Below are 19,429 nucleotides of genomic sequence, written 5' to 3'. Positions count from 1 at the left end.
ACTTAAAATTATCACAGTGAAATCTGCCCTCCAAAAACCATATGGCGTTCCTTTCCTTCTGCGCCCTGCTGTGTGGTCATACAGCAGTTTACGATCAAATATGGGTGTTCTGTAAACTACAGAATCAGGGTAATAAATATTGAGTTTTGTTTGGCTGTTAACCCTTGCTTTGTTAGCAGAAAAAAATTGATTAAAATTGAAAATCTGCCCAAAAAGTGAAATTCTGAAATTTCATCTATATTTTCCTTTAATTCTTGTGGAACACCTAATGGATTGACAACGTTTGTAAAATCAGTTTTGAATACCTTGGAGGTGTGTAGTTTCCAAAATGGGGCCATTTATGGGTGGTTTCTATCAGTGATGGCCAGTTCGCTGTGTTCGCCCGTGAACACATGCGGGCTTGCCATCTTAACTCACAAGTCCGGCGATGCACAGGTAAGCCCTTACCTGTGCCGCGAGCCAGTCTGAAACAAATGCGGTCACCGGGAGCAGGCAGTTCTGGGAACAGCTGCCGGGGGCCTTCATCTCGGAACTGCCTGCTCCCGGTGACCGCATTTGTTTCAGACCGGCTCGCGGCGCAGGCACAGGTAAGGGCTTATCTGCGCATTGCCGGACTTGTGAGTTAAGATGGCAGCCCGCATGTGTTCGCAGGCAAACACGGCGAACTGGCCATCACTGGTTTCTATTATGTAAGTCTCACAAAGTGACTTCAGACCTGAACTGGTCCTTAAAAATCGGGTTTTGGAAATGTCCCCAAAAAAGAAAATGTCATTTACAAAATGATCCAAACAGGAAGTACACATATGGGAAATGTAAAGTAATAACTATTTTAGTAGGTATCACTATCTGTTTTTAAAAGCAGAGAAATTGAAATTTGGAAAATTGTGAATTTGTCCAAATTTTGGGTATTATTTTTTTCATAAATAAAAATTAAATATTTTGACTCAAATTTACCACTGTCATGACGTACAATATGTGACGAGAAAACAATCTCAGAATGGCCTGGATACGTAAAAGCGTTTTAAAGTTATCACCACATAAAGTGACACATGTCAGATTTGCAAAAAATGGCTACGTGGTGGTTTCTGCCCAGCAGCGTTGCCAGTGATGTCACCTGCACTGATGCGCAGGCCTTAGCGCTGTCCTCGCCGTTTTATAGGGCTCACTGCTAGGTGGAAACCTCTGCCTTCTTACCTATGCTAGGTATGTCACCAGATCACCAAAAAAAGCCTTTGCCCTGCTCCGAAAAGGAGAGCATCAGAGCATGAAATGCTCCAATAAACATATCAGGGGGGCTGCCTGGGTAAAAATGGGGATATGTCCAGGGTCACAGACAAACTATATAATTGTTTTGGATCTGGCACATGAGAGCTGATTTGGGGGGAGTAAGTGTCCACTGACTGTTCATTTTCCCCATAGAGGACACAAAAGAGGAAAGGTTGTATTATATACAGCCAATTAAATGAAAAGCCATCCGGAACATAGTTCTTCTCCCTCAGGTCATGTGGGGGGCTGAGGTACAGGTATAGGGTTTGTTGAGATGAGACAACCACTTTTTAATAAAAATTACTTTTTTAAGTAAAGGGTATGTGATACTGAGTGAATCGTCTGAGCATCTTCTGCTGTTAGACAGTTTTGGTTTGGATTGTTATCCTTTAGGATATGCCATAAATGTCTGAGAGATGCGGCTCCAACCTCTGGAATCCACAACTTTATCCCCATCTATATATCCCCTGACCCCTACTGCCCAGCGCTGTGAATGGAGAAGTAGATCAGCTGTCTCCACTTACAACTATACGAACTCCCATAGAGAGATGCATTTTTTTTAATTATTTCACATGCAAGCTTGGAAGGAAAATGTAATGCTCAGTTCACATCTGCACCAGGGGGTTTACAGCAGTTTCCACAGTGTTTGATGGAAAAATTTGTGATGCATGTTGTGGAGGCCACCACGTAATTGTGAACTGATAATGTTAGAACGTGCCTGTATATCCCTCTGAGGCTGCGAGCTTTTTTATAGTGTAACCGTTTTCTTATTGTTTTATTCTGTTTTAGGAAGGGCAGGGGCTCATAGGGCCCTCTGTATTCTGACCAATGGATTCCTGCAATGATACACTTTTTCTGATTGATTCTGAACTTACCCAAGAGGATCTGGACTCTTTGAAATTCCTTTGCTCGGATTTGCTTCCAAACAAGAGACTTTTAGCAATAAAATCAAATCTAGATCTTTTTGGCGAGCTCCAAAAGCAAGAGCTCATTGAAGAGGGCAAGTATGATTTTCTGGCTGAACTCCTTTATATCATAGGTCAGCACAGTTTGCTAAAAAACCTGGGCACCAGCAAGCCCGCTGTGCAAGAAGCCTTAAAAAAGAAGAGGACTGTGTCTTCCTATAGGTACGTTTTTAAAATACATTTCCCATATGCACAACGTGTGTGTCCCTGAGTTACACCGCATGTCATCAAGCGGAAGGGGGCAGTTATAGTGCATACATACACAAATCGATGCACAAAAATTGCACATGCACATAATAGTAACCGTCAGTGCCTATATTATGAAGTGAATAAATAATGTCTCCTTACCATATAGTCAATATATATAATACCACCAAACAGTTTCTGCTTGCTGTATATTTGTGTACTGAGCAGTTGATGTATAAAGTATACTGAAGCCGGCCCCCCTTCCCCACGCTGATGGCTTCCTACCAGTATATAACAAGCTGCATACACAATGTGCCCCTGTCACCCAGCATTTCACTGGAATTAGCACTAGATCAGCAGGCCGAGCAGGAGAGAATGGCAACACAGACTCCGGGGTAGGACTACACCGATCACTGAATGATTTTATATCTAAGGCCTCTTGCACACGGCCATTGTGTGCCTGTGGCCATATTGCGGCCCGCATATGGCAGGTCCGTAATACATGGGCACTGGCCCGTGTGCACTCCCCATAACGGATGCGGACCCATTCACTTGAATGGGTCCCCAATCACGGAGATGCGGAATAGAAGCACAGATCAGAGCCCCACGGAAGCACTACAGCAAAAAAATAGAACTTGTTTTATTTTTTTGCAGTGAGGACGGATCACAGACCCATTCAAGTTGAATGGGTCTCAATCCGTCCTGGCCGTCGCACGGATGTTGCCCATGCAATGGGGACCGCAAATTGCGGTCTCCAATGCATGGAACGGATGCACAACGTTCGTGTGCAAGAGGCCTAAGAGGCGATGGGCTAAGAACCACACTTCCCTCCTTTCTCATGGCTCGGGATGCGGCTCTGTACATGTCCGGCTGGGAGCAGCGGTTGTTCCTTACCTCTGTACAGTAGATGGATTGGTCCCCATTGTGCAGTAACTGCTGTAGTCAGCCAGTGTAGTGTAAGTGCCGCCATTATATACACATACACAAATAGACGCACATGCACTTGACAACCTTTTTACAGTTCAATGTGAATGGTTTCTTTATTTAGCATGAAGTAATTTTAATTTTTAGTTTGGCTACAAAAAAAAATCTCTTATGGAGGGAAATTTATCAAAATTGGTGTAAAAGAAAACTGGCCTAGTTGTCCATAGCAGCCAATCCGATTCCATCGTTCATTTTTCAGAGCGCCTTTGTGACATGAAAGGTGGAATCTGATTTGTTGTTAAGGGCAACTAAGCCAGTTCTACTTTACACCAGTTTTGATAAATCTCCCCCTATATATTTACAAGTTATTTTATTTTTTTCCAGTGGAAATTCCTTTCTTTTTTTCAACAAATCTTGAATGGGTAATCTACTGTTAGCAAATAATAAAAACAGCTGTAAATGTTAGAGAACAAAAATTATTAAAATCTTCTCACCTCTTTTTTTTCCCTGGCAAACAAGCGCAGAAGCTCTGGCGATCCTTCTGGTCATTGTTACCAGGGTGACCTGTGGCTGCTGCAGCCAGTCAGAGGCTACAGCAGTCTTGTGTCCTATTACTGGCAACACCGCTCAGCGATGCGAGCCATGATGCCAGTCACACGGCTGCTGAAGTCTCTGGTTTTAGTGGTCACATTCTGGCAGCTGATAAGCATTGACCAGGAAGACTGCCAGAGATTCTGTGCTGAGGGGTGAGGAAGAAGTGAGTAGTGTTACCTTTTTGTTTTGTAACATAGGTAGCTGTTTTTTCTGATGATGTAGATTTTAAGGGAATCTGTCACCTGGGTTTAGCCCAGAGTCCAGATTGCAATTTTTTTTTTTAATCCTGCTCTCCTCCAACATGCGCTGGCAGAGCTGCACAGGATGACATTGTCCAGACTGTTCCGTTATGTGCAGACCATGTATTCCAGTGCAGATATGCCAGCGCACAGTGGTGGAACGTGGGGCAGTGTGAACATAATAATTAGGGATCAGGACTCCTTGTCTGCCATACTACTCATGTATTACTGCAAATAATAGTCCTTATAAGAGATTCCCAAATTATAATTGTGGTGAATATGCCAAATTTTATCTTGTTACTCATGTAACACGTCGTAACTTACTGGTAGTTAATAATATAATGTATTTTTGGTTTTACCACTACAGACATATGCTTTTTCAACTTTATGAAGACATCACCTCTGAAGATCTAAGAAGTATAAGATTTCTCTTAAGTATTCCAAAGAAGTATGAGGAGAACAAGATGGTAATTTTATGAGAACTTTTTTAGTCATACCGTAGTTCAGTTTATTTTTAATATATGTAGGGACAGGGATGTGAAACATTTCTGTAATGTACAGTACTTTATTAGGCGAAGATGTTTGTTTGTTCTAGAAAACAGGGTATAAAGAGTCTTCTTAGCAAAGCTCTGCCGTCAGTGTTTTACCGAGAGCTGTGTAAAATACAGAGGCTTCCAGTCAGATGCTTGTCCCGGACTACATGTGCCCTATCGCTGTCCATTAACCTGCCCATCTGATTTATTAGACTGAAGACAGTCTCTCCTTATTAACGTTTAGTTAGAGCTTTGCTAATAAGACTCTTAAAAAAAACTCTTTAAACTGAAACAAAGTTACACTTTAACCCCTTCCCAACCATTTCCATACATGTACAGCGCAGCAGGGCGTGACATGCTACCCAGCACCGTACATGTACGGTGCTGTGATCAGGCAAGTGCAGGAGTTGACAGCGTATTAACCCCTTGTGTGCCTCGGTCAACACTTACTACGGCATGTATGGGGTTTGCAGAGGGATGGGGCTCCCTCTCCATCCCCATCGGGTACCCGAGCTACAGTGAAGGGGACCTGATGGCTGCTATTGCAGTTCGATGCCTTACAGAGGCACTGGAGTCTGCCAGCTACAGAAGCCTATGAGATCCAGCCCGCAGCCTGGGTCTCATGGGCACGATGTCATTGTATTACACTGACACTTAATGCATTACAATACAGGATGTATTTTAATGCATTGTAGAGGGAATCAGACCCCCAAAAGATCCCCTAGTAGGACAAAATAAAAAGTGTCTTACATAATAAAAAAAAATTAAAGCTTCAAGTAAAAAAATAAAAAGTATCCCTTTCCCATAATTAAGTTATAAAAAATTGTAAAGTATAGAAAAAAAGAAAGACATCTATAAAAATATTACATGATCCACCCCGTCAGGTGAATACCATAAAAAAAAAAAAACTCTGTCAAAACAGCCATTTTTTGGTCACCTTGCTGTACTAAAAGTGTAATACTAAGTGATCAAAAAGCCGTCTGTACTCCAGAATAGTACCAATCAAAATGGCACCTTATCTCTCAAAAAAAAACAAAAAAAAACACCTCCATAAATTTTAAAAATAATATTGCTTTCAGAAAATTGACTATTGAACCAGATATTGGCTGTCGCCTATAATCTTAAACCCACTGACAGGTCACCTGACTGTTCTCCTGGCTGCTGTCAGGGGTGGATACATTAATCAGCTAGTGAACAGTCTGTAATGACGAATTGTGAGGAACAGACGGCTAGTTCAGAGCATGTCCAAAACGGTGGCTTTTTTGTAGTAGTGTTTTCCCCATATGTAGTGGTTAGTATCTATAAAAAGTGGTCCAAGAAAGGAAAACCAGTAATTGGGTAATGGGCACCCAAGGCTCACTGATGTGCATGGGCAACGAAGGCCTGTCTGGTCTGATCCTTTAGAACAGGCATGGACAACCTGCGTCTCTCCAGCTGTTGTAAAACTACAACTCCCACCATGCCCTGCTGTAGGCTGATAGCTGTAGACTTTCCGGGCATTATGGGAGTTGTAGTTTTGCAACATCTGGAGAGCCTCAGGTTGGCCATCCCTGCTTTAGAAGATCTATAGTAGCAAAAATGTATTTAAAGTATAACTGTCGTTTTTTTTTTGTTTTTTTTGGGAGTGGATTGTGGTGATTAATATCTCCTTGGTGGCCCTATTTCAACTTTTCACTGCGTATTCAATTGCCCCTTAATTCCACAGTTTTGTTCCCTGCACTGCCTACTTTTACCTGTGCTTAAAATAGAGTTGCTAGGCATGGTCTGTCTATCTGTTGAAGGACGGAGGATTCTGCGTGCAAGGTCACATTACTGACAGCCAGGGACTGTAAGTAAAGGATTACAGCCAGGTCCTCCCCAGCAGCTGATAACAGTGCCTGGGCTGTGTGCACTTCTCCCTGTCCCTGCGCTTGGCAGACGCTCCCTCACTCAGCAGACTGGGACAATGCAGAGCCAAAGCAGCGCAGAGCAGGGAAGGGAGATCTGCCGTCTGCTCAGTGTATAAAGGAAAGCAACATGTGGTAAGAGGACCCCTTTGTGCTGTAGGAGATTAACCCTTTAGGGGGGAGGGCTCTGGTTACTGACACTTTTGGGGGGCTATTGTTACTGGCTAGTGAGGGCAGGCGGGATTAGCCTCAGGGTGAGGGCAGTGGCAGCCATCTTAACTGAATAGTGAAATTGCAGTTTTATGCAGACTAGTTGCTAAGGGCTGAATCTTATTAAATATGGGGTAAGTCAGTCTAATAGTAACTGATTCTGGAATATCATGTTATTACTAACTACATATATGAGAATTGAAATTAGGGTCTAAGTGTGACAGTTATCCTTTAAAAAAAGGAAAAAGTGAATTCTAGCTATGAGAGAACCAAAACCAATTGGTTTATGAGCAGAAGAATTGGGCCATGGATCAATGATAGAAGATTGCCTGGTCTGATGAAGCATGTTTCCTTACATCATGTGGACAGATAGGTCCTTTGTATTGCTTACTGGGGGAAGACCAGTATTCACTTTGAGAAGAAAGCAAGTCAGCAGCAGCAGTGTATACTCTGGGCAATGGTATATCTAGAAGTCTTGTGTCCTGGTATTTCTATGGATGTTACTGTGACATGTACCACCTACCTAAACATGTCTGAGGCCAAATACACCCCTTAATCAAATACACACCTCATATGGTACTTCCTAATGGCAATGGCTCTGGTTAAAAATAGTGCAGAAAAATATTGGTGACATCACTGGATGAGATCACGTTGGCCAAACACAATCCGCATATAACAAATGATACTGATTATCCAAAGTGCATAGTGCAACATCAATGATAGCAAATAAGAGGAGTGATCAATTACCCATAATGCATCTCTGTCCAGGACGGCGCCAGACCCGACACGCGATTTGGTGATCCTTCATCCGGTGGTAGCGTCAACACACTTAATACCCCTCCCAACCAATCAGGAACGCTCGTGAAATATGTATCACCTCTATCTGGGGCGTCAATAAATCAAATCGTCGACCAGTGTAGTATGCTGACGATGGCGAACACGTGACCGCCGGCATATGATGACGTGAACAGTCCCGCGATCATTCATCACAGGAACTGTTACAAGGTGCCTGCGCATCCAAAAATTTAAGCATACGGCCCCCTCTGTTAGAAAAACATATTGCATCGCCAGATATGCAAATGTAAAAAGATTAAACCACGTAAATTTATACCCACGTGATTCGTTACATAGTGGATTACATAGAAAATCCGAATGAATATGATGTAATGTCATGATTATGTATAGAACGGACGGGCATATTGTTGATGGGTCCCTTACGGTTTTAGTCAGGTGAAGGCTGGTTTTAGATACCCTTTAAAGCAGAATTTATATCCATTTGCCATATGGACTGAGAAAGCAGAGACCCCTATTCACCTTGGCATCTGTTGGACTGGCACATGTCAGTTTACTGTTTGTCGTATGGGATATCATTGTCTGCTGCTCTATTCCATACAGAGGTATCCAGTAAAAAACAGTATACTACTCAGTATGTTTTTATTTTATTTTTTAAATGGAATCTGTCAGCAGTTTTATAGTGCTAGGTTCTAACAGTCCTGATATTCATGAGCGGCTGGCTCTCCCCGCCCCCTGCCAGTGATTGACAGTTTTTTCCAAATGTATTAGCAGCAGGGGGTAGAGAAAATTAGGGGCACATACTGTTCAAGGTTTTAGCAAAATTAGTCAATTAAAAGGAAGTTGAGCCAGCAGTTAGAACACCATAAAACTGGTGAAAATTCCCTTTAAATGTCAGCCTGGAAGCGACAGATGTCATTGTATACCTATAACTAGTGTTGAGAAAACTTGTGTTTTAAGTTCGGCGTCTAAAGTTCGAGTTCAGGTTATCGAAGTATCCCGTTATGGATTCTAAATTCCGTTATGGTCCATGGTACGGGATACTTTAATAACCTTAACTTTAGATGCCGAACTTAAAACACAAGTTCGCTCAACACTACCTATAACGTGAATCAATCAACGGCATCCCTTGGAGGTATGCATCAAGAAATCCTCCAACATATACCGGTCTTTTATTCACAGATTGAACATTTTCCTGTTATGGGGAATCTATAGTAGAATGTGGTCAAAGACACAGGGAATCACAGTAATACAATCATTCTAAAATATAACTTTTAATGTTTCAGTATAAAATGTCGATACACCCTCATACTTATAAATAAATAATAATGAAAAAAGAAAATCAAAATCTAGGGTCAGATAGATGTTTTATTTGCAAGGTATATGCAATTTGGTTAGTAGGTATTAATGGGGCCTACTGGGAAAAATGTCCCTATATCTGGCCCTAGTGTACCAGCCCTACCTAAATACGGAATAGCCGCCCGATAGGGGCGATCCCGTTTCTCGTACCTCCTGGTGTCCCTGGGTACAGGGTTTTATCAGGGACACCAGGAGGTACGAGAAACGGGATCGCCCCTATCGGGGCGGCTATTCCGTATTTAGGTAGGGCTGGCACACTAGGGCCAGATATAGGGACATTTTTCCCAGTAGGCCCCATTAATACCTACTAACCAAATCGCATATACCTTGAAAATAAAACATCTATCTGACCCTAGATTTTGATTTTCTTTTTTCATTATTATTTATTTATAAGTATGAGGGTGTATTGACATTTTATACTGAAACATTAAAAGTTATATTTAAAATGATGGTATTACTGTGATTCCCCAACATATACCGGTCATCACTATCTGGCTGGTGGGGGTCCAACTCCCGGGACTTCTGCCGATCACCTCCGATGAGCACCACAGCCTCTTCCTAGGTCAGTGACATCACATTCATCAGCCACATGGCTCTGGTGTAGTTCATGTAAAAATAGAATGAATGATGCTGTGAGGAGGTTCACTTGAGGACTCACTTGAGCGCCGCAGCCTATTTAAATAGCTGACCGGCGAGGGTACTGGGAGTCAAACCCCCACCATCAGATATTGATAACCTATCCTGAGTATAGGACGTCAGTATAGAAGATCTTTAAAAAAAAATAATAAAGTTTTTTTTTTTTTTTTTAGATGAATGTTCTTCAGGAATAATTTTCTGGTAAATATTTGGTAGCATTTAATTTACACTTACAAAAGTTCACTTTTGCAATTAATTAAAGGGTATCAATGTATTGTGCAGGCCTAGGCAAGTATGGGGTATGGGGATTTTTATTAAATATGTTTTATTAGGGTTTTTTGTCACATTGATTTTATAAAATAGATTTTTAGTGTACTTATTGTGTGTGTTTTTTTTTTTACATTTATCTTACTTGTTTGTCAGGATGCTGGGAAGTGAACGTTCCTATAATAGGACTTTTGCTTTTCTCGATGAAGGCTCAGCTTGTCACTGTCAGTGTTAATAGTGACAGTATCACCTTCTCTTTTGCAGACATTCCTTGATATTTTGTATTACCTGGAAAAAAATGACCAGTTATCCGAGGATAATTTGGATACTCTTGAAAAGGCAGTGAGCCGTGTTTCACTGGAACTTCTTAAGAAGATATATGATTACAAGCAGACACGAGGTAGGCACAAGTATTTCTTTGAAAGGGGTGTATCGCTTACATTTTTTTTACTTATTAAAACTAGATACTGAAACATATTCTGTTTTTAACTTGTTTTTATTTTCTGATATATAATGTATAATGTCTATTTTCTGTACATGGATATGGGGGTAACCCTCTTTCCTGAGCTACTGGTCTGCTCTCCAATCGGATAAATGACCTATTAACTTTTATGTAAAGGTAGATAATCAGATGAGGCAAACATTACAAATCCTGCTGATAAAATGCTTGTTTGTCTGATACACATATTCTCATGTAAACAGCAAATTGCTGCCGAGAAACTGAAAGGGGACATGTCATAAGAGCTAACCGCTCCTCTTTAAAAATGTAATAGATATGCCTTAGCTGTATGACTCAAACATGGTGTGAACAGTGCATTATTAGTAAAGGGAATCTGTCAGCAGCTTTGACCATGCTGAAATCACTAGGTAGGGGCTGGAGAGAGCAGTGTAAACATACAGATTTTGTATTACCAGGAATAGTAAGAATATGAGCTTTTATTTCACTAGGTTATGTTCCTGCAAGTGTATTGGGCCGGAGTTTCACTGTGAAGTGCCTTCTGCTGTGCGCTTCTTCACAGCCCCCCCCCCCCCTGCTCTGACTGACAGCTGCAGTGTTCTCAGGTTGGATGCTACAGCTGTCACAAACTACACCCTTTAAAAAGTGTCTGCACTTAAAGGGTTATACCCATCTATCGTTAGGATATGCCATCTATGTTAGACATGGGCAGGTCCTACCTCTGGACCCTGCTCCTATCTCCAGAACAGAGCCCCCAAAATAAAGAAGTGTACACCGTGCTCTCGATTCACTTCTATGGGACAGACGGAAATAGCTCTGAGCCAGTGCTTGGCTTTTTTCACAACTCCCATATCAGTGAATGGAGGGTGGCCATGTGATGCACTCTTCTTCACTTTAGGGGCCATGTTCTGGAGATACGAGTGAGTCCCAGAGGTGTAACCCGCTCTTGTCTGGCATTGATGACATACCCTTACAATATGCCATCAATGTCTGAGATGGGAATACCCCTTTAACTTTGTATTTAGAAAAGCCTAAGAAGGTAAGAGCACGGCTTGCTTGCTGTTATGCTTCCTGTTATTGCTATTTTTGCAGCCAGCACAGCTATGGACAGAAACACAGTCAACCCTCTAAGTTAATTTTTGTGTGTGTTTTTTTCAGTCATTGAAATAAAAGCAAGATCTCAATCCTTGTCCTCTGAGTATGATGATAAGATGCAATTTTCCATACAGGTACCTTACATCTGTTTTTTCAATATTATATTAGAATCTTGGATAATTGTTGGTTGTACATAATCAATTACAGTCAATATCAGCAGAAGCCATTATGAATGATGTGAGCAGCCACATTGCTTAAAATTATACTGCTGTTTATGCTGGCGATTTTTGTTTTGTTGTATTGTTCTCAAACAAGGTGAGCAGACGTTCACTATGGACCTGTGGTTCAAATGGTAAAACTGCCTCCCTATTTTGAATTAAAAGGTGTTTCTGGGGCATATTTACTAATACAGTCTGAAGTAAGACCAGACAGTTTTAATCCTTGAGCCCTGAAGGATTTTAGTTTTTTGTGTTTTCATTTTTCACTCCTTGCCTTTTCGAAGTCATAACTTTTTTATTTTTCCGTTCACATAGCTGATGAGGGCTTGATTTTTTGCAGGACAAGTTGTACTTTATAATAACACTATTTAATATTGCATATGATGTAGTGGGAAGTTGGAAAAATTTCCAAATGGAGTGGAATTGGAAAAAAAAACGTAATTTTTGTTTTGTTTTTACGGCATTCCCCATGTAGAGAAACTGACTACTTGACCTTCATTCTCTGGGTCAGTATGATTACAAAGATACCACATTTATATCCTCATGGGGTCATTTATTGGCCTGAAATATGCCTATATTAGGCATATTTCAGGCGCAGATGGTGGCACAGTGGTTAGTTGCGCCGCAATCTGCAACTTCTCTCTGCTCACGCCAGGTCTAAAAAAAGTGGGCGTTGCATGGGTGGGGAAGGGGATATGCCTGTTTTAGGGGCAGAAAAATTTCCAAATGTAAGGAAGCCGTCTCACATTTAGGGCTCATGCACGCGACAATATTTTGTGTTCAGTATACTGGCAGTTTTTTTTAGTTCAGTATGCGGTACATATACTGAACCATTCATTTCAATGGTTCAGCAAAAAAAACAGAAGTGTCTCCTTGTGCATTCCGTTTCAGTATTTCCGTACCGTGAAAAGATAGAACATGTCCTATTCTTGTCCGCAAATCACCGTGCTTGGCTCTATTCAAGTCAATGGGTCTGCAAAAAAATGGAACACATACGGAAATGCATCCGTATGTCTTCCGTATCCGTTCCGTTTGTGCAGAACCACCTATTGAAAATGTTATACCCAGCCCAATTTTTTCTATGTAATTACTGTATAATTTATATGGCATACGGAAAGGAAACGGAAACACAACAGAAATAAAAAAACTGATCCGTAAAAAACTGACCGCAAAACACTGAAAAAGCCATACGGTTGTGTGCATGAGCCCTTAGACTGGTGCTGGGTGCGCTGAAGTTATGTAGAGGCCGGAACCTCTTCATAATTTCGGTGATCCACCGCCACATATAGGGGTTATTAAGACCGGGTTATTACCCCCTTTAATTTATTTCAATTTATTTATTTTTTTATTATTTTATTTTCATCACCATATTCTGATTCCCATTACTTTATTTTATAGTTATGTCTGTGAAGCTGTGTTGGGGCTCATTTTAGCGTTTTAACGTTGGTTGTTTGATGTATGAAATACCTTACCAACATCCACTGTACATGTATGATTTTTAAACATAGCACCCGCTCAGGAACTGAGCAGGTGCCATACCCACTGGATTTCTGCTGTTTTACACAGCAGACAACCAGAGGCAAAGTTTGTGATTGGCGGTAAACATGTACATGGACTTTTAACCCCTCAGATGCTGTGGTAAGTTATCTGTGAGGTTTTGACAGTGCACTAGATCTGCTATTTTTGGAATTCTCATAGCAGTGAATGGAGAACATGGGCATTTTGGAGATAGGTGCGGGTCCCACCTCTGAGACCTGCTTCTATCTGACTTCGATATCCTTTTAACTATTGCCAATCGTAGTTCCTGTGTTATCTACTTCAACTTTCTAAAATGTGTTACATTTTCTAGCTCTTCTTCTTGAAACTGTAATTTAATACATAGATTGACAATTAATATATACTTTTCTTTTGATTCAGGCTCAAGGTTATCCAGATGATGGTGAGTCTTATTAAAAGTTTATTCTAATGGTACACATACATGTAGCGGTTTTTTTGCCGCAGGGTGTGACTCAGCTTGTACAGGTAAGCACATTAAATCCATGTGCTTTATCTATACAGTACACGTGGAACAAGCCAGATCTAACATGCCAGCTAGTACCAAATAAATGCCTACATGCTGTAACCTCCATCATGGTAAAAAAAACAAGCGCCAGTTTCTGCACAGAAAAAAAGCTAAACAGAAATCTGTGGGTCAGCCTTGGATTTCTGTCACAGGTTTTGCAGCAAATATAAATCAGATTTTTCCAACATGTGTTTATACTGTCTGAACATGCCCTAAGGAGTTTTATAGGCCTTGTTGCCATTTTCTTTTTATAAATAGGAAATTTTGAAAAACACTAAAAACAGTGCAGCACATTTGTTTAGAGTCCCAGAGCCATGAGCTGGCGTAGATTTGAACTATTGTTTTTGCCTGTTTCTGGTGTAAATGATAGTAAATCTGTCAGCCCTTTCCTCTTTTGTTGCCACGTTGCATAGTGGCGAGAGAAATGAAAAGTTGCAAATTATGACACAAATATGCCATTCACCATAATTTGCAACTTTTCAATAGTGGCGTCAAACATTTGATAAATGTGCCTCAGTTTTTTTGTGATAGATATATATATATATATTTATTTATTTATTTATTATGGTTCAATCTGTTTATTGGGCAGATAAAGGCAAAATGATTACATAACATGACCCATAATATTTTCAAATTACAGGCATAGCAGATAATAACATAACTTGTGGGGTTATCAAGACAAGACAGATGTATATTTATTATTATTATTATATTTTTATTTTATTTTTTTGTGTGTTAACTCTTACTGGGTTTGTTCCATTTTTATCTCTCTTTATCAAAACGCAGCATGCCTTTTTAATAACAGACAGTATATTATTATAAAGACACAAGAAATATTTATTGTCTTTCTAAGTGTAGAAAACCTGTACTCTCAATATAGTAAGGCTCTAGCCTCTTATTATGGGTTAAATGAGGGAGAAAAAAAATAACTGAAGAAAGCTGCAGCCTTATCATATTGTGAAGAGTGTTTTTCTGACACAATGAACATATTAATAAGCACATAAACTGTATAAATTTTCCAAGTGAGTCACTATCTGAAGGGATCTCAGTTGCAGTTGTTGAGCAGTCACAGTTGGTGACAAGAGCTTAAAGGGAACCTGTCACCAGGATTTTGGGTATAGAGCTGAGGACATGGGTTGCTAGATGGCTGCTAGCACATACGCAATACCCAGTCCCCATAGCTCTATGTGCTTTTATTGTGTAAAAAAAAAACAACGATTTGATACATATGCTGATTAACCTGAGATGAGTCCTGTCCCTGAGATGAGTCTGAGCTCTATACCCAAAATCTTTGCTTTTTTCTTATGGTTCTGACTCTTGTACTGTACTGTAAATTAATGGAAGGTATCCAGGTGTAAACCTGCCAAACAGAAGGCAAAAGGACACATTTGACATGAAAACCTTTGGCTACTGTACAGTATACATCTGAATACATTTTTACACATGTAAACATTTGACAGTTTACAAGTCTTGTGTGAACAGAACCTAATGTAAAATGTTGGTTGCATTTGTGCAATGTTCACTTACAGTATTTTTCCTTTAGACAGGAGAAAGAGTATAGGAGAAATTGTTCAACATGTCTCAGAGAGAGACAGTGAAAAAGGTAATGAATGTGTTACTGACTATGCGCTTATGTGTACTGTGGGGATTCGCTCTGGTAGGCAGGGTAAGCGGACGCAGTACAGAGGCAAAAACCAACTTCAGTGTTTATTCACACGTAAGGTATAGCAAAAAATGCAAGTCACTTTGCAGTCTTGGTGTTTGTTCACACATGAAAAGTTCATAAAGCAAGAAAGTCACCTTATCTCCTGGCTGTTATTTCACACCCTGCTGGCAGTTCTGCCTCATGTCCATAAGCAGGCTTTAGGAGGCCTGTTTCCCCTACACCCGGGGCTCAGCCCTCCAACTCGGCACAAGCCTCAGATCCCAACATATTGATCCCCTCTACTGAACCCAGCTGTCTTTTAAAGGCAGCTAGGTGTTGCCAAAACTTCGGACCAGCACCTGAGATCCAGTCTGTTGTTTGACCCCCACCTGGCCGCCAATCAGTCCAGCAACACACACTGGGAGGAAAATACCTGTTTTCCCAGACAATACCCTTCACTGTGTCACATACCCCCCCTGTGTCACATACCCCCCCCCTTCACCCTGATCGGGTGAACACATGCCAAAAAGTGCACCTGGGACAGGGCATCCATATTTCCCTGCAACCGACCTGCCCTGTGTTCTACTGTTGCTTGTCGCCAAGCCTCAGATACCCGGTATGGTTTTAGCCGGACTTGTGATTGTGGAAGTGCGTCCAGGGAGGTCCGAGAACACATCAGTGTTACGACTAACGAACTCCATGGCCTCCTGAGCCTGTTTAGAGGAGAGGATGTCAGCAATTTTTACTGTGGCAACCGCTTCCCTTGCAGAGGGGCCGGAGCCTCCTCCCCTAGAAAACCCGTCCGCGGTCTGTCTTCAGTACAGGTTTCCAAGGTTTGAGTAAATTAACATGGTAAACCTGCTCCGGCTTTCGCCACCTTGACTGGTGTACCTTGTAGTTTACAAATCCAATTTTCTCGAGTACCTCGTAGGGCCACTTCCACCTAGAGCAGAACTTACTGTCCACAGGCGGCCCACAAACCAAAACCGTATCTCCCCGGCTAAATTTACGGACCCCAGATGCCCGAAATATAGTCCGACTCTGGGCTTGCTGAGCTATCTTTCTATACTCCCTACCTATCCTATTCCGTGGGGTTGTCTCCCCCTCATCCACCGATCCTACCGCGGCCCCTCCACCTTGGGGTTCCTCTTTTCTAACACCTTAATTGGACCAGGCCTCGGTACTGGAGCTTTCCCTATGTCTCGGGGATCAGTATGTACAGCGGCCGGCCACAGGGCTGGAAACAATGGAAAGTCTCTTCCTAATATGAAGTCATAGTGTATGCTCGTGGTTACGGCCACCTCATGGATCCGCCTGCCGGCACACATGCTTGGGGATACCAGAGCAGTGGGGTACTCTTTTAAATCTCCATGTACCCTAAGCACCCTGACTTTCTGGCCCGTAAACTCAGTGGGTTGCACCAAGGAAGCCCTCACAAGGGTCACCCGACTCCCTGAGTTCAGCAGAGCCACCGCAGGAGTGACTCCCACCTCCACCTGACGCATCGACCCTTCTGGCATACCATGACTTTGATACCCCAAATTTATGACCAGGTGGGGACAGTCAGCCCGTACATGGCTAGGCTCATGACACCGCCAGCAAATTATTGGGTTCCAATCCCCAAAGGGCACATCCCATGCGATCCTTCTCAGCTCAGGCCACCGGGTCTGCGGCAGGAATTTTCTGGATTTTGTTACACCCTTCCCCAGAGTTTCCCCCTGGAGTTCCTCAGTAGCTCCATACCGTTTAACCAGGTCCACCATCTCCAGGGCACTAGTAGGAGACGTCTGGCCAACCCAGCACTGGAGGGGTGGTGGCAATGCCCTCCAAAATTTGTCAGCTGCAATACGGTCCAGATGCAGCAAATTATAATACTGGGGTCTCGCTGGCTCAGCCTGGTTAAACTCCCACTGATGCACCCGGACTAACACATTCACCCCCAGTGTCCCCAAGATCTTACCCATGACCTTATAGTAGTCTGCCGCTTGCTCGTCCAGTAAATCGAAGTAAACCTATTGGGGTCCGTATGCCAGGAACGGAGCGATGACCTCAGCCCACTGGTCTTGGGGTAAACTCTCCCTCACGGCCACTTTCTTGAACACCGACAGGTAGGTTTCAACGTCATCCGTTGGTTCCATCTTTGGTATTGCCGTGTGGACTGCTTTCCGGGCATCATGGACTCCCTGAGACATCCCTGACTTCTCTAAAGCCATCACTTGTTGCAGCAGCCGCTGGTTCGTTTCTTGCTGCCACCAATCCAGCACCACACACTGGGAGGAAAATACCTGTTTTCCCAGACAATACCCTTCACTATGTCACAATATTCTATACTTCACCTGTACTTAAAGGGCTTTGTGACTAATATGTGTGTGTTCAAACACAAGTGATTACTGAATCAGTACCATATTATTTTTTGTGAGAATTCTTACATTTAAAAAAAGTCTCCGTCGGCACCACTCACTCCTAGTCTACATCTATGGGCTTTGGGGTGCACCTCTACATCTATCTTGTCCCACAATTCTCCAGGGCACATCCATTTGATGGAGTAACGTAAGCCAAGCAGCCATGCTGAGTGTAGTCCATCAGTGCTACTGCACAATAGCAGATGCACCAAGATCACATACTGGGGATTTAGCAAAAATAAGGACAATGCAACTGCACATGTGCGACCGCTAGCAAACAGGGCATGAAGTGGACATAACCCCTCCGTGGCCCCGCAAAAAAAATATAGCATGTCCTATTCTTGTCCGTTTTGCGGACAAGAATAGGCATTTCTACAATGGGCCGCCCGTTCCGTTCCGCACACGGGCGTCTTCCGTTTCTTGCGGATCCATCATTTGCAGACCACAAAAAACGGAATTGTCATGTGCATGAGGCCTTAGGCTACATTCACTCGACTGTATGAATGAGTCCGCATCCGTTATGCAATTTTTCAGAAGGGGTGCTGACCCATTCATTTTAATGGGACCACAAAAGATGCGGACAGCACACTGTGTGCTGTCCGCATCCGTAGTTCTGTTCCGTGGCCCCTCAAAAAAATAAATAAAAAAATAGAGCATGTTCTATTCTTGTCCGCAATTGTGGACAAGAATAGACATTTCCTATGGTAGCGGCTGTGTGCGGTCCGCAAATTGCGGAACGCATACGGGCAGGTATCTGTTTTGATGATCCGCAAAACACTACAGTCGTGTGAATGTAGCCTTATTTTAACATTTAAGTACCAAATCGTTTATTTATTTATTTTACTCACTTATATAGCACTGACACATTCCACAGCACTTGCTGTCTGCAGCAGAGCTCACAATCTATGTTCCCTTAAACATAGGGAGAATGTACAAATTCCATGCAGGCAGGACCCCAGCGCTGCAAGATACCATGGCTAATCTCTGAGCCACTATGCTGCCCCTGTTTATCCAGCGTAGAATAAATTTCAGATTTTTGTAAGCTAAAATATAATTGGCTAGAATAGTCTGCTACACAATTCAGAAACATCGTTGTCTTGCACTAAAGTAATAAGAAAGTATATGAAGATCTTAAAGAAATGTCTATTTTAGTAACTACTTGCATTCTCCATGGAAAAACATTTATGCAGCATCTATTATGACTCTGTATTAGGGTTGGGCGATATCAAAAATATTACCACGATAATGATATTAAGAAATTTATTGCGATAATGATATATATCACCAACTGGGGCCACAAGGAGACATTATACTGTATGGGGCGGCAGGCTACAAGGTGACATTATACTGTATGGGTGCCACAAGGAGACATTATACTGTATAGGGGGGTAGGCTACAAGGTGACCTTATACTGCATGGGACAGTTGGGGTCAAGGCGACATTATACTTCATGGGGCCAAGGTGACATTATACTGTATGGGGCCACAAAGACATTATGTTGTATGGGGCGGCTGGGACCAAGGTGACATTATACTGCATGGAATGGGCCACAAGGTGACATTATACTGCATGGGGCCACCAATACATTATACTGTATGGGGCGACAGGCTACAAGGTGACATTATACTGCATGGGGCAGCTGGGGCCAAAGTGACATTATGCTGTATGGGGCCACAAAGTCATTATATTCTAT

General features: G+C 42.2%; 1 protein-coding gene across 1 annotated transcript in view; it reads left to right on the top strand.

Annotated features, from left to right (window-relative positions):
• LOC122944468 (caspase-8-like) overlaps window positions 1-19,429 on the top strand; it is a 73,763-nt gene that overhangs the window by 30,211 nt on the left and 24,123 nt on the right. Inside the window, exons 2-7 of the mRNA XM_044302776.1 lie at window positions 2,056-2,393; window positions 4,542-4,641; window positions 10,122-10,257; window positions 11,473-11,543; window positions 13,545-13,566; window positions 15,233-15,292. Coding sequence (XP_044158711.1) covers window positions 2,095-2,393; window positions 4,542-4,641; window positions 10,122-10,257; window positions 11,473-11,543; window positions 13,545-13,566; window positions 15,233-15,292 — 688 coding nt within the window. The 5' untranslated portion in view covers window positions 2,056-2,094. The remainder of the gene's footprint in view (window positions 1-2,055; window positions 2,394-4,541; window positions 4,642-10,121; window positions 10,258-11,472; window positions 11,544-13,544; window positions 13,567-15,232; window positions 15,293-19,429) is intronic.

The sequence above is a fragment of the Bufo gargarizans genome, chromosome 8 (genome assembly GCF_014858855.1).
Source record: "Bufo gargarizans isolate SCDJY-AF-19 chromosome 8, ASM1485885v1, whole genome shotgun sequence".
NCBI lineage: Eukaryota > Metazoa > Chordata > Amphibia > Anura > Bufonidae > Bufo > Bufo gargarizans.
The sequence above is the reverse complement of the archived record's forward strand: the minus strand, read 5'-3'. Positions and strand labels throughout refer to the sequence as shown.